Below are 16,671 nucleotides of genomic sequence, written 5' to 3' on the forward strand. Positions count from 1 at the left end.
GAGTACTTTCAACCCCCTGTCTCACCCTCTTAAAGGCCGAATTTCGATTTTTGTCACTCTTGAAAAAAGTCTTATTTTGGGCCAAATATAAAGATACATAGTCAAAACTTGGGGCCACAGATATCGTAATACTGCCAATCGAAGCTCTCCTGCGACTGATTTGCTGAAAACCTGTATGGGTAAGTGTTACTGTAATAAATTACGATGGAACGACACTCCCACTTGCAGAGATTTTATTTTTTCCCGTGCAAGTCGTTTCGCTCATAGCACTGTACGATACTTCGTCCGTAAAGTTGACAATACCCGATTTTGATTTTTCATTCGGACGATCTTTTCTTTTTGCATATCTATCCCAGTTTGTTGAAATCGACGTCGAGTTTTTCGCAGAGCGTTGTTCGTCGCATTACAACGCGTGCACATTTTCAAATTTTTCAGGAGCAAGATGCAATCTGTGTGACGCAAAGTTCCAGCATTATCTTTGATTAATGATCTAGTGTTCAAATCAATTTCCAATATTCCTGATCCCGCCGGCTGTGTTACACCACGACACACATTGAAACGGTGAATCATTAATAATAATTCTTCCAAATCTTCGATGTTGCTTATGTGGCGAGGCATGTTAAAATTACTGAGAGCAAGCAACTGACCAAATACCCTTATGTCTATTGACATGTCTTCTTTGATCATGACATTCTTTGATGACAGCATTTGGAAAGAACCGTTCACTGCGACAGTCTCATTGATGTAATAAAATAGCAATTTTATGCCTGCGCAACTTGATTCATATTTTGGCCACCCTGGAGAAAGATTTATAAAGGCTTTCTGAAGTTCAGAGAAATTCAGGCTGCCTCTCTTCTTTGAAATCTTCGCTGTAGCTGGAGAAAATATTTCCTGCTTCGGAATTGAATTATTCTGATGAATGTGCTCTGCGTCAGGTACATCTGGAAAAACATTCTTGTTATGTAAAATTGTACATTCATTATGTCATTTTGTAGCAAAAGATTCTTTCCTTTTAATGAGAGAGATTCTGCTTCGCTCCCAATTATATAATTATATTATCAGTCTCTGCCGCAGAAACAAAATTCTCAGCATTCACCAACAGTTGATCACATTGTGATTGTTCAGTTTCCTCAACCCATGAGAAAACTGATGGAATGCAGCCATTTTTCAAACGAGGGACTTTGTATTTCCCCTGAAATGTTTGAAATTACATTTTTATTTAAAAATCGTAATTTTGAAAGAAAATAAACTTAACAGAAAGACGGTCGTCAGCACCATAACAGTAAACAATTTACCATACCATTCCAATAATTTTTCCATCCGGACTCAGATATTCGCGCTGTCATACGATTTCATCACTCCGAAAATGTTTTCCGCACACTGCACTACCAGTTTTGATAAAATTCTCGTTTCGTCGCACAGCACTTTTCCATAATTTTTCACTTTCCACGTCCTTTGGAATTGAAAAAAAGCACACTTTTTCCGGATTCGTCAGATACCCTGAGGTACTGCCAGGAACGATGCACTTCGGCATATAATCAACCGAAAAAAACACAATCATCTTTTTAAGATAGAGAAAACCGTAATCAAAGTCGAGAACAATCAAAAACAAATTAAAAAATTCGTATTCAGCGAATACTTCAAAAAAACGGGACGTTTGTTTACAAACACATGAGGGTCAAGAAAAAAATGGAGTAATTCGCGTTAAGTTTGGAGTGCGCATGCGTGAAGCCTATAGGCCAGATGATTAGTAGCGCTGCGAAGTGGCCAATAAAGTGTTATGTCCCGAGAGGGAGGATTAGATGGGGACGCACAGTCGCCGATTTAGAGAGGCGGGGTGTACTCTTGAGTACCGCTGCCGGTGAGTCTTCCTTGGGACTAGTGCGGCGCCCGAGGACACACGTTATATTTTCAGGTATACGTGACCTTTGTGTGGAGGTTGTACTCGCGAATTGGAAGGGTTTTCCAAATCTGAAGCGGTGTTGAAGGCTTCTCAAATAAGTGCTGGTCTCAATATTTTGTTTACTACAAAATATACCGATGAGTTTATTGATAGACTTATACACTTATTTACACTGTTAGAGTCGGTAAAATTATTACTTGTATGAGTTAGCGATTTGACTGACGAGTTTAAGTTTATGAGATTGGGCTTCAGTCTTAATGTTGTGAAGGTTCGCTGCTAACTGACTTAAAAACTAGAGTCTTTTTGACTTGGTCGGAGTTAGAGAATGAGATGCATCTTGGGGGTTGGATGCTGTAGAGGGGATTTTTTCTATAAGGTTTTTCAGTTTGGATTGGTTAATAGGTGGTAAAGTGGGTGTTCTGACTTGGTGATTGGATTTGAATATGAGGGAGACTTTTCCGGAGATATGATTGGAGGAAAAATCGCGCGAGATTTTCTCAGAATTAGGGAAAGTGTGTTGAGCGGGGTTTCTAAGATCTGCACGTGTTCCACTTGAATATGGAGCGTGCGTTTTCGGGACTCGTGAGAAACATAACTTTCGAAACGCAGATGTGGAGTTTTCGTGTGAGTTTGGAAAATGTTAGGCAGGCAATACTTGGAGATAAGGACTGTTTATTATTTCCGGTACTGGTCCTGTAATTTTAGTGGCGACTGAGAGTCGCGGAGCGTCTGGGGTGCACATGCGTTTCGAAGAGTTTGGGAAAATGGAAAGTTGAAGAAAAAAAGGCATGCGAGAGCGTCCAGAGTCTTACAGGATGTATCGGTTTACGATCCCTGTATTGTTCTGGGGTGGTTTAGATTCTTTGGAATATGTTTTATGTCTAAATATACTATCGAATATCGAATATAGACTATGTATCGACAGTAGTAAGGCTATACCAGTTCTAACTCAGGGATCTCAGGGGGGAGCGGGGACGGGGGAGCGCGGGGACCGTTGCGGGGCTGCATGGTATGTGGAGGGGGAAGGTTCTCGGACAGCGGGGGTGCGGCGGCACTTTGATGACAAAAGATTGCCGCACTTCTCGAATGACTGATTTATGTTTCCGGTGTGATCATCAGATTGCATTGGACGGAATTTTCTTTTGAAAAAGTGACCTGCTCTTTTCGAAAATGATCTCAATTATCGGACCAAAGCACTACTCTAATGACAAATTTATGTGTCCTACATATTTTTGCATTCCTGAGATGGTGCCAGTTTCCATGAGATTTCTTTTTCAAAATGCCCCTCCCCCGACTTTTCACTTGAGACTTGTATCTTTGAAAAAATATATTGTTATTCCGAGAATTGCACGTCACACGACGTCTAATGATAAATGTCCAGTGTTACATATCTCTACATTCCTGAGACGGCGCAAGATCCGACGAGATTTCTTTTTCAAAATGCACCTGCCCTTTCCCGAACTTTTGACTTGAGAGTTGTTTGAATGTTTTCCGAGAAAAAAAAAATTTTCACATCGAACGCTTATTCTGAAAGTAAACGTCGCGATGGAAAGGTGTGCTAGTATGTATGCTATCCATCCAGCAAAAGATCCATCGACATTAACGGAAAATGAACTTGAGTCATTGCCGAAGGCTTTGCTTTTAAAATACTATAGTAATTCTATTCCTACGTTATGGGATCGTTTACCCAAGTATTTGTAGTGTGATGCTGATGTGCAATCATATCAATTGTGTTTCGATCATTTCAATCAACCCTGGGTGCGAACTCATGTTGATTCAGCTAAACCCAGACGTAGAAATTGTGAAAAGTGCTCGATTATGGAACGACTTGTAAACATCTATGGGACTTTACGGATAAAAAATCCCTGTGAAATGACATCGGAGGAGCTCCAAATTATATCTCCAACCATCTTCAAGGAATACTTTGGTGAATATACAGATATTTTGTGGGATCGTTTACCGGAATATTACAAATCCGATAGTGAGATTGCATTATTACGTCGTTGCGTTGAACATTGGAATGTATCATCGATGGACGATCATATTGACGGTCCGGCTCCGCAACGTCGAAATTGTAGGAAATGCTGTGAACGTGTTTAAACAAGTTTAGAATGCACGTGTTCATAACGTCGGCGGAATCAAAGAGCCTGTACAGAAAAAAGGACCACCGAAGGAGATTGCATCGATTCCAATATAGATCACGTTTGAACCTGTTTGAAAGCGTGTGGAAGGGGATGGTTCAGTTTTGGGGTAGGGATAGATGGAAAAACTACAAATAGCAGAGTCCAGAAGAAAAAAGCATCACTTCACGTCTTCGTAAAGTTGAGTCAAGACTTGCTCTTTAAAGAAAATCTCAAAAAACTATATCCATAATGGAGTTCTCCGCCATCAACAATATCATCGCAAAGTCAGAGTATCTCCCTGCCAAGAAGCTGAAAGAACTCCAAGTCAACGAAGAATATCGCGTCTCGGACGTGAGGACAGCAAATACCAAATGGGGAAAAAGATACGTCGCCGAAATCGGGAATGAATTCACCGTATTCCTGCCACCGCGAGTTGTCAAGGCATTCGATCAGAATCCAGCGGTATTCGAGAAACTTCTGGAAACACCGATGAAATGTATGTTGAAGGAGGAGGAGGAGGAGGAATATTGTATAAATAAAATTACACATTTATGAAAAAATTGTTTTGTTTATTCCAAGATCCCTCTATTACATAATGCATGATATACGTATAACCAGCTTTGCAAAGATTTTACATTCTTCGTTGCACAATTAAATTTCGATTCGTTGATGTGGTGGTGATGGTCGCATTTCGATGGACTTTTCGGCAGTTTTTTCAACGATGGGCAGTCCAAAGTTTCCAAATCGACAATCTCCGTTGACAGATCCAAAAAGTTCGTCAGCCATAAAGACTTTTCGCCGCCTTTTACGAAGATGGTATGAGCGCCGCGTAAGATAGTTTGAATTATTCCTCTTGCAGCATCGTATGGTATTACACCAAAATCCCATGACAATCCATGAAAATTACGTTCCAGCCATTTGTTTGTCGTTTTATACTTTGTCGGCAGAGAATCCCATGCATACGGTGGTGCGAAGAAAAGTGTGAGAGGTTCAGCATTCTTCACGTCCGCACGAATGATTGAAATTTCTTTGAGTATAAACTCATTGATGGGTCCTTTGAAGCCTTGTAGATCGATGACAAAATCCATGATGACTGTTGGCCGAAGAAGTTGATGGTACGGTTTTATACCAATTTTCTCACCCCACCACTCACAGGATTGTATTCAACGATGCGATCGTGTAGAATAAGGCAGTATGCGCATGTTTGTGCTGGAATATTTGTGCTTGTTTCAAATTCGAGGCGCACATCAACAGGTCCAGACTTGAGAGAATCGTTCTGCTTCGAGCAGTCAATCACAATGAGAGGTGCAAATTTGAGAAAATCCGCTTTTGTAAGCCATGGTTCGGCCTCCTTATTGTAGTACATCGGTTGAAAGTTTGTATACATATCGTAGAGTACTGCATACTGATTTTGTTCTATATTCAAATTCATATTACCATAAGGATAACATTGTGAATTCAAGTATAATTTTACATCAGTAACGTTGCAATGATCAAAATTACTCGCATTTTGCCTCTTATTATTCTTTCGTCCTGTTTGGAATGCCAGGATCACATATCGAGGTTTTTCCAGCTGCGTTGATGTCTTGACTGACCACACGTGTTTCGATGTCGCCGGTGACATTGGATATTCATACAATTCCCACGTACGAAAACTCATTGGAATTGGGGTATCTTTGGCGATGAATTTCAGCAATTGAATTTTCCGTTTATCCGCCACGGTGACGTATGGAACGAGCCATTCAATTTTCCGTAGTGTAATTTTATAATCTTCAGCGGCTGGTTGAACTATGGCATTATCATCGGAACGTGATCTAGTCAAAATCAATTCGTGCTTTGCATTCATCACCATTTTTCGATAATCTTCAGCAAATCCCAGCAGCATGTTCAGTGGTATGCATACGTCAAAGTTGCCTGCTACGTCTACAATTTGTTTAGTCTCCTCAACATCGAGCCAACCGGTGTTCTCAAGCATTGCACTTCTCGCCGACGAATGAGATGTATATCCTTTGATGAGAGATGTGATTCCCACATTTTTATTACGATCGATTTCAACTGCGTTAAGTTCATAACGCACCTCCTCGAATAAATGACAAATGGCATTGTTGACGAGGCTCGTTACAGCTAACGCTGCACCATCCGCCTTTGTCAGTTTGCCGCAAATGTGAATTGAACTTTTACTCGGTAGAATTGATAAATCTTGATGCTGGATTGAAATACGTATTTCATCACTATTGTTGTATGTTGACGATGCGTATGGTTGATGAGCATGAACCTCATAATGTATGATGGATTCGTCAAACATGACGGGTGACTGGATGTTTACGATTTCTTCCTCCATTGCAGGCAGCAGATGTACAACGAGCAAAGCAGATAATTTCTCACACGCGAACTCCACGAATTTTGAGACCCAAACTCTTCAATAGCAGAAGGTTTTGAGGTGTTAGCTCTTTGAGCGTTGATCGACGACTGCTTTCGCGATCCCATGTTGGCTTATTAATATTGCCAATACGATGATTGTAAATTATGCCCATTGAGATTTTATATGAAGTCTTATGGTGATGACTTCACCGCGGAAATTGATCAAATCTCCGTCTTGATCGACAATACGAAGCTGTATATTGTCAATGCGACGAGTTGTGATTGGTAGATAAATGACGCTCGACGGTACTTCGATGATTTTATAGCCGGCCGGTACAGATGGGAAAAATTCGTGAATTGTGTGAACTTTTCGCCCGTTGATGTATGCACCAGTGGTTATGTTACACTCGACTCGAATGGCGTTCACTTTGAGAATGGATACGGGTAGATCGGACACATGTCTTTTATTGGGCTCCAATCGACGCGACGTAAAACCCAGCAAAGGTCCAATCGAATTTTTGGATGTAAAATCAATCGATTGATTACACTCAATTTCACTGTGTAGCGTATAATTATTCGGCTTAAGCTGAATTTGTATGTTTTTAGATGCCAACTCAGTTTTCAAATATTTTTCAATATCTTCAATTTCATAGCTGCCCGTTGGAATGGTCACCACATGATTTCCAACGTGAAATTCATTGCAACCAATGTCGATATTTGGAATCGAATTGAATGTGAGCAGCTCGACGAGTCCAAGAGTATAATTTTTGTCGGGCGATAGTTCGATGGGTGGAAAAAATTGTGCCTCGAGTATGGAGGATGATCCAGTAGTGGTGATCGTCAAACTATCATCCATGATGCTCACAGATTTAGAACTAAACACGCAGCTCCATAGTCCTCATTTATATAGTGCATAATTGTCTCGTCGATTTAGTTGTCCACACAAAAATTTCAAGCATAAATGCCCGCATATTATTGTATCGTATTCCTGATACTTTTTATAATTATATTTCACGCTACCAACATTGAAGTATCTCATGAGTTCGGGTGGAGGTGGGAGATTACCGAAGCTGTCAAAGTATGTGACTCGTTGACCATTCTTTTTATATGCAACCCAGTGTGTCCCAGGGCCCACATTTTCATCCAAATTCACGATTGCTGATTCTTGCTTGTGTGGTCCATTTTCAGGCAAAGTGTCACGCATGAAAACTCCACGAAAGTTACGAATTTTCATGGCTCTCGCATACTTTAGCAGATCGATGTCGGTGAGTGGTTGATGTGGTAGCGTGATTATACGTTTTTTGTCCCGAGGTAAAGACCCAAACCCTGTTTGTATGGTTTCAGATGTAAACCTTTACCCAAAGCGATGGCCTCGAGTGTTCGGTTGTGACGTTTACTTTCCTCCAATTCCTTTTTAGCCGCTTGAGCAGCATTTACAGCTTTGACTATTGCAGCACTTCCACCAGACAGTGCACCAACGGCGCTAAGGCCGGCAAAGATGGGTACGAGGAAGGGCAATAAACCGCCGATTTTGCGAGGTACAGGTAGAACCCGAGGCGTGCGTACTTTAACACCTTTAACACTGGCACGCGCACCTTTCAATGCTGACATGACGATTTCACGGGGGTCACCACTACGAACCATGGCTTTCTTTGCAGCACTGATGATCTTTTTCAGGCAAACACTTTTTTTGGTTTTTTTCGTCACTCCGTTCATACCTAGACCAAATTTCTTTTTCGCCTTCATAATATTTGTCACGGCCCAAGCACTTGCTCTTTCACCAAGACTTGCGTCTTTCGAGGTTACACGTTGCCAGGCTTGTTCAGCCAAAATTTTATCCGCCAGATGTCGTGCTTCCAAGTTTTCACGATTTTTCGAATATGCGATATCGTGTTCTTTACACGCAGCGTCCAGCGCGTTTATACCAGGATCACCACGAGCAAGACGTTTGATCAATTTCGTACCGGGTCCACAATATTGATATCCCGGTAGATGTAGTTCCACGGGGAGATTGTTGATTATACTGTTTACCAAACCTTTACCAGGTTTATCATGTACAATCATCACTCTGCAGTGGTTACAACTCGACTGACTATTCCAACATTATAAAGTTGCATTTATATGATTTTTTCAATCAGTCGCACGCGAGATGAAGTCGAAGAAACAAGTTTCGAGCGGTCAACTCCCCATAATAAATTTCGATGAATTTATTGTTGGAGCGGGTAGTGTGAAGAAGCGTCATGGAAACTTACTACCTAACAGCATTCGAGCCGTATTTTGTGGCCCCTCGAATTGTGGAAAAACGAATGCCTTACTCACGCTCCTAATACATCCAAATGGTTTGAGATTTGAGAATATATATCTATACTCGAAATCTTTGAAGCAGCCTAAATACCGATTGCTCGAGCAAATGCTTAAACCTGTGGAAGGAGTGGAATTTTTTCAATTTAACGAGCATGAACAAGTTGTGGCACCTAGTGAAGCTCGCCCAAACTCCATATTCATCTTTGACGATATAGCGTGTGAGAAACAGGACAACGTGAGAGCATTTTTTTCCATGGGAAGACACGAGATTGTGGATAGTTTTTATCTCTGTCAGACGTATACTCGTATTCCGAAACATCTCGTGAGAGACAATGCAAATTTTATAGTGCTATTCAAACAAGATGATATGAACCTCAAGCATGTATATAATGATCATGTCAATACGGATATGACTTATGCAAGTTTCAAAAAAATGTGTGTCAAGTGTTGGAAATCGGACAAGTATGGATTCATTACGATTGACAAGGACAGTGAGTTGAATGCTGGAAGATATAGAAGGGGATTTGATTCTTTCCTCACTGTCGATGATGATGATGATGATGATGATAAATAATTGTTCCCCTGGATTTTACAAGACAGTCTAAAGTCTGACTTACTCGTGTCAACATGAAGCGCAAAGAACTTTTAAAGGAGACGGCTGTATTGAGTGAACTTGCCAAGGCGAGTGATGCAATCAGACGAAAACATCGAATGTTGAAAAGTGGACGTGATAGTGCTCAGCAGAAAATGCAAGATGTGTTTAAACCGATTGTTGAACCATTAGAAGAACTAGTTTCATATACGAAAAAACCTAAAATTAACAATGAACGTGTAAATGTTAAAAAGGAGGAAGAGGAGGAGGAGGAGGAGAAGGAGGAAGAGTCTCCAAATTTTGGAGAAAATAGCATGAAGCAAGATATTTCTTTCAAAGATGATATTTGGCATGATGCAATTACTGATGAGAATGTCGGTGTACCCTTAACTAAAAATAGTGATAATGATATTCATGAAGATAATAATGATGATGATGAGGACGATGATAACTTGGAATCATCTGGAGATGTTGATAATTTGATACGTGAATATCTGGGCTTACTGCGTAGTAATAACAAAACAAGATTAGATGGCGTGTATGGAGTACGAAATCTCGCTCAAAACAGATTAATGATTGGTGATTCACCAATTCATTTCGAACTCGATCATATAGTGGTTGGAGATGAAAAGTATCCCAAAAGTATTGGCTTGGTGGAACTGTTGTTTAAAAAAGAGCCCGAACTCAAATATCTAACACCAAATGACTTGGAGAAATATCAGAACATTATCATCACAACGAATGCTCATAAAAAATTTTATAAACGTACGGGTGCGGTACGTCAGGATAAAAATAGTAAATTTAAAAATTATATATCCCAAATGCTCGGTAGCAACGATAAGAAAGGTGGTACTCTGCCTCAGTATAAGGTAGCACGAAAGCATACCTCTGTCGACTATGTTCATTGGGATGATCCAAATGAGCTGGTAGATCGTCTTCGCTTATTGCTCGCATCGCAAGCTGCTGGAAATTCATCACATTCGAATGAAATTATATCGATTATCGAGGAGTTGTGTGAAGCTGAAATCATTTATTAACATGTGATGGCTTGCTTTCATCCACATTGCCAACATGAGCGTCGATGTGTTTGGATGAAAGTTGAGTAGACGTGGTGCAGGTCCTCCGGGTAAACCAGGTGCTGGATTCAAAATTACATCGGACGGTCATTACGACTTGGAACGAAAACGACTGAGCAACGTTGGTGAGCCAGTAAATGCTCGAGATGTTGTAACACTCGGTGCATTCAGCAAACACATTCATTCTATAACTCATAGTGTGACTCATACAACGAATCAAAAGTGTGAATCGAATGTGGCGGCTGCAGAAAAGCGTGTGAGAACCGAGCTCGCCCATCTCCGTGAAGAAATTGATAATATAAAGAAAGAAATCTCAGAACTTCATGATGATATGAAGTTTTTACGAGATCATCTAATGATAAGTCAGTGAAAAATCCTCCAGACTCTTATCTTCTGCAATTGATGAGGACCGTGGGGGGAGAAGAAAAAATGAGTGAAAAGAAGCTTGCGGTGGTTGAAGAACTGCATAAGCCAGCTCGGCGGAATTATCCACGTCGACATGTGGATATACGCGGCCTGGATGAGACTTGGCAAGCTGATCTTGTAGATATGTCTGCATATGCACAACACAACTCCAACCATAAATTTCTCCTCACCGTCATCGATATATTCTCCAAATTCGCCTGGGCCGTACCGTTGAAGAGTAAAAGTGGAAAAGATGTGAGTGCTGCAATGGAGACGATTCTCAGCAAAGGGCGCATACCGAAAAATCTTCACGTCGATCAAGGAATAGTATATTACACACCTAGGGAGGGAAAATAGACTACTTCAAACCGCGGGCAGAATTGTCACCCGAGCCGAAGGCGAGGGTGATAAGCACGATAAGCGAGGGTGCTTATCACCCTCGCCTTCGGCTCGGGTGACAATTCTGCCCGCGGTTTGAGGTGGTCTAATTTCACTCCCGTGGAGTGTATACGATTTTTCTGTCCGACGCAGGCGGAATGCGGCAACTTCGGCCCGCGCAGCGGGCCGAAAGTTGCCACTTTCCGCCCGGAGGGCTGAAAAAGAATTTTATAATACTGACTTTAAGGCTTTGATGAAAAAGTATAATATACACTTGTATTCTACATTTAGTAATTTGAAAGCATCAATTTGTGAGCGCTTCAATCGTACACTTAAGAATAAAATGTGGATTCAATTTAGTTTTCGCGGAAACTGGAAATGGATCGGTATTCTCGATACATTAATTATAAAATATAATGATACATTACATCGTACGATAAAAATGAAACCGAAAGATGTGAACACTGCGAATGAAAAACGCCTGTTGCGTAATGTATACAATAGATCAGAAGTTGGAAACCAAGCAAAATTTAAAATCGGTGATAAAGTACGCATAAGTAAATTTAAGAATGTATTCGAAAAAGGTTATACACCAAACTGGACAACGGAAATATTTACAATATATCGAGTTAGAAAAACTAATCCAGTTACTTATAATATAAAAGATCATCAAGATGAACCCATCGCAGGTAGTTTCTATGAGCAAGAGCTGCTTCGAGCAAAATATCCCGACATATATCTTATTGAAAAAGTATTGAAGAAACGTGGTAGTCAGTTGTTCGTAAAATGGCTAGGTTTCGACAAAACACACAATAGTTGGATAAGTAAAAATGATTTGTAAACAATAAAGATGGAAAATTCAAAAGTCTGAGTGATTTTTACGACCTTTCCCCAACTCCGCATGAAAAGCAGATTAAAGAAAAAGAATGACAGATTTTCACAAAAAATTTTTATTTTACATAAATTACTACATATATTTACAAATTTACAAGTTTTTGAGGAAAAGTCCTCTCGCACAAATTTTTTTTTATTTCATATCAATGTTGAGAACAAGTTCTCACTCTCACAATTTTTTTTTTCGCATTCAATGTACAAATATTCTCGCAATCTCTAACATTCACAAGCACACATTCGTATTTACAATGATCTATGCCTCCATAGCTTCTGGAAATTCGGGAATATTGTAATGGCCCCATGGTAACGTGTCTACCGTTCCAGGTATAACATATCGCTTGTCATCGTGTGGACTTAGAGCAATTTTTGTCTCCGTGATGGTATAGACATTGTGTAATGTCGAGCGAATTGAAGATTGAGAATGCTTCATTTCGATTTGCTCATTGAGACATTTCACGTAATCTTCGAATGTTATGGTCCTCGCCACAACATTACTTTTTACTCCTTTTGCTTTTTTAACATCGTTCTCACCCTCAACTCGCGTCGCATACATCTTCGATCTAAGTCCAACGAATTCGGTCATTATGGCCCCATTGTTCTCATCTTTCATGAGACCCGGGACCTTTTTGTTGACTAGCGGTATACCATAAACGTTGTCATGGGGATAGTCAATGGTGTCATATTTGTCGAGATTACATTTCATGTCCTCGTACACATCTTCACATTCAATGTGGTAAATTAAACTATCAGTATCCGTATACATGACTTTACATTTATTTTGATACGACGGCATCATGAACTCGTGATGGAATTCATATAAACAAGTTTTTGAAATATCTAAAATAGACATGCCAACATATATCGGTTTATTGAATTTGACTTGTAGATTTCGCAACTCTACAGCGATTAAATTTTCCGCAAAAATACTTCGACTGTGAAAGTTAGGTTTAGCAATCATAGCCTCTGCTCCGTATCGACCTGCCCATTCCGTTAACAGTTTAACTTGGACGTGACTACGAACATCCTCCATGGTTTTTCCAAACACGGCATTATTCATTAATTTGAACAGATTTTTTTCAAAATCATTTTTCGCACGTGTACGAAACTGTGTATTCAAATCAATGTATGTTTTGAGCCAGGAAGATTGCTTAAACTTCAAGACTCTATGAATTTTAGTGATTGTCAAACCATGTTTCAAACACTGCTGCAATGCACGATAGTGGATGACATATCGTTTTTTCGCATTCACCGTGGCAAGAAGCTTCTCTTGCTTCGCGCCCGGAGGTTTGTCATGCGTTGGACAAAATGGCAAATCACTATGTGCATCGTGCAAGTGTTTCGGATATTCCAGATCAACCTCAAGAATATAGCCAATTTCAGATTCAAATGGATGAGACTCGATGTTGAAGTTGGCAAGGTCTTCAATCCATTCGAAATCTGCATACGGCAGTGGTTGACTCATTGCCCAACCATACAAATTGTTCACATCAAAATACATCAAGTATGACGATGGAATAGATGGGTCATACGAGTTCATGTACTTGTTATTGGCACGGGCATGTCTTTTGGAGCATTGACTAAGACCACCTCGGATACCTCTCTCCACAAACAATACCATGTCGATGTCTGTGAGCAATTCAAACTTTACTTTTGTATATTTCATCATGGCATCCCAGGTATATCCGGGGAGAGTGTAGTAAAACGCAGGGTCAAGACCATAACTTTTCAGGCAAGTATCGCAAAAATTCTCAAAGACATCGGCTAATAGTAATACGTCAGTCTTCAAGTATAAATCGCTGTATTCGCCGAGCGTTCGCGTTGAAAATCGTTCCCACACATTTTTCGCATGTGCATACTCCTTCTCGGAAACTGTTGAATCAGTTAAAGAGCTGTAAAATGCTTCCCGCGGTGGAAGCTCCGTTTCATCCAACTTTTCGAAACTGTCAATATACTCGTACGGGAAGACACCTTTCCGTGTTAATAAATGAAAATGGTCTACATCTTGGAATTGCGACTTTAACGTCGCGAGTTTATCTACAGTTAAAAAGGATGCTAATTTGTCTAGGCTCGTATTGAGAAATCTGAGCGAGTCAATGAAACGCAATTTTATATTTTTCCGCGTGTCTTTGCCTGTTTGAACCGTTTTCGAGAAGGAGATGTACTTTTCTTTTGTTATTGGGAGCAAGTCGATTTTCCCCGCGAACGCAGTTGCTACTTCTTTAATTATAAAATGTGCATCATAACCGGATAAATTGTGGAAAACTATTGGCATGAAAAACGAATTCTGATAGTTTAAATTACAATTTGAATGAGCCGGACCTCTGAATTGCCCTGTCAGGTGGCAATGATCGCGAACACGCTCGTCACCCTCGACAAAAGGTTTCTCACAAATATGGCACTCTTTTTGTTCCCGAAATTTCCTCCACTCTTGCGGAGACAATTCTTTCATCGGAACGTTCGTAAGAAGAATCTTTTCTACGCGCAAAGCTAATTGTTCAAGTTCTTCTACGAACCATTCCACGCAGTCCTCACCTCGGCGTTCGTGGTATCCCGAAAGCGAATCATCGTAGGAGCACTTTACATAATATCCAACGCTGAAGACGCGATGATGTTGGCTCTTATTTTTCTCCCTTTCTTCAGAGCTGGTCTTCTCCAAGATGCATTCGAGGTCGGCGTATACCACGAACGGGAGACGCTCCTTCCGATTGGCATTGGTAAACTCCAACCATTTGTCGTTCTCAGCTGGTAGTCGAACGGCACAATCGTTGATAACGCCACAATCCACCTCATGGAACTGCAGCTTATCAATGGTTGGGAAGTAATGAAGGCATCTATAACAATAAAAAATTTCAAATATTTACAGTATATTATCATAATCGTAAAGAAATGTATACAGTTGTATATTAAAAATACTTACCGATCACAGATGTATTTCTTGTGCCCATCAGAATTGAGCTGTGAGTTGACGAGCCGGGATAAATTCTTGATCCACGCGAAGTGTCCAATTCCACATCCCGACACGTCTTCGATGTAAAGCAAGTTGAAGTGTCGCTCTTTCTTCTCCTTGCTCACGCGGACTGGTAGAATGACTTCCTCCTTCTCGCTATAGACATTGATTGAGAGATTATTCATCTTCTCAAATTTCCCAATCTGGTCCAACGTCATAGGGAAGTTGATGCCTTGGAAGTTGAATATCGTTGAATAATGCGGGTAAGAGGATGTGCGATCGCTGTTTTTTTCTGCTGGATAAAGTGCAGCAGTCATAGCCCATCCAAAACACGCATTATCCGCCGATTTCACATTTACCACCGCTCTTTTCAACTGTATACGTTTCGCCAATGAAACGTGACATCCCGCCCGCAAAGCGTTGTACTTGTTGATGTTCACAGTTGAATTTGTTATTGATGTTAATGTCCAGCCACTGTCACTCTCCTGGAACTCCTCGAGCGATCTCAGAGTCGGCTCCACGACTCGCTTCCGATACCACTCACTCAAGTCCGATGTTGTGAAAAGTTCAACATTTCCCGTGTTGACACTTTTATTTGCCCGCTTATCGCCCACGGTAAACTCTCCGTTAAACGAAGTGTTCACTTTTATACTATTATATTTGCAAATATGAGCCTGCACTTGTTCTTCAACAAGCTCATACGCATCCAATAGAAACTTTCGTGGGTCGATATGATCACGATTAATCACAGCACCGGTTGACAAGCGATTTTCAAATGCGCTGTCAATTTCACGCCATGTTAATCCATGATCATTTAATCCTCCGCCCCAATGTATGAAGCGTTGGCGTGTTGCCTGCTTCAAACATTCGAGACGCAAGATTTGCGAAGTGACCGAGTGGTGATATCCCAGTCACGGTCGTTTCCATCGAACTTGCTCCTCCAGCGATTCGATGAGGGTATCACACTGGTGTTCTCACACCAAAAATTGCTCCAACGTCCGCAGGAGAGTTGCTTGCATACGCAGCAATTGCTCGGTAGCGATGTCGACGGTGAGAGACATGATGCGCTGAACGAAATTTTACTCGAAATGTAACTGTTACGTCGTCTCAACAGAGTCTGAACCTTCCTCAAAATTGTTTCATTTTATATACGCGTTTTTTCGTTTCTGAGGTGGGGATGAGTAGGAGGGAGGAAAAATCTTGAGTTTTCTGGAAACTCGAATGTGGTACCCAGGTTCTAATCGAGGAAGTGCGGTTGACTTCAAAAATCCCTTCTTGCGCCTTTTGAGAAATGCCTCTGCAGGTTAAAAATGTGCAACACCGGACACATAAATCTGTCATTGAGCGAGTGCATCTCTGTAAAGATTTCTAGTCCAATGTGAACATTTTTTTTTTCTCGGAAAACATTCTTCTAAACATCTCTCAAGTCAAAAGTTGGAGGGAAGGGCAGGTGCATTTTTAAAGAAATCTCATCACCATCTCACGAATGTAAAAATATGTAATATGGGACACATAAATTTCTCATTAGGGGTCTCCGTCACGGATTCCAATAATTGAGAGCACTTTTCTTCTCAACTGACTTTTCTTAAAACTCCGCAGGAAACATAAATCAGTCATTCGAGGGGGGGGGGGGCATCCACGAGTTCTTTTTATTCCTGAAAATATACTTTGTCTGTGCAATGCCGCAA

General features: G+C 40.7%; 1 protein-coding gene across 1 annotated transcript; it reads right to left on the minus strand.

The window, feature by feature from the left end:
- Positions 1-261: 261 nt before the first annotated feature.
- LOC122413200 (uncharacterized) lies at positions 262-15,642 on the minus strand. The gene is made up of 3 exons (XM_043423371.1): positions 14,954-15,642; positions 14,314-14,867; positions 262-941 (listed from the first exon to the last, which is right to left on the minus strand). Exons 1-3 carry the CDS (start codon positions 15,298-15,300, stop codon positions 262-264), a joined length of 1,581 nt encoding a protein of 526 aa, XP_043279306.1. The 5' UTR covers positions 15,301-15,642.
- Positions 15,643-16,671: the final 1,029 nt, after the last annotated feature.

This window comes from Venturia canescens, chromosome 7 (genome assembly GCF_019457755.1).
Source record: "Venturia canescens isolate UGA chromosome 7, ASM1945775v1, whole genome shotgun sequence".
Lineage (NCBI taxonomy): Eukaryota > Metazoa > Arthropoda > Insecta > Hymenoptera > Ichneumonidae > Venturia > Venturia canescens.

What these genes read in the sequence shown, in the direction of transcription:
- LOC122413200 (XM_043423371.1), bottom strand. Translation starts at nt 15,300, where the DNA reads ATGACTGCTGCACTTTATCCAGCAGAAAAAAACAGCGATCGCACATCC. An exon ending in AAGAAATACATCTGTGATCG is followed by an intron (nt 14,868 to 14,953) that starts GTAAGTATTTTT and finishes TTATTGTTATAG; the next exon opens with ATGCCTTCATTACTTCCCAA. An exon ending in TTTAAACTATCAGAATTCGT is followed by an intron (nt 942 to 14,313) that starts TTTTCATGCCAA and finishes ATGTTTTTCCAG; the next exon opens with ATGTACCTGACGCAGAGCAC.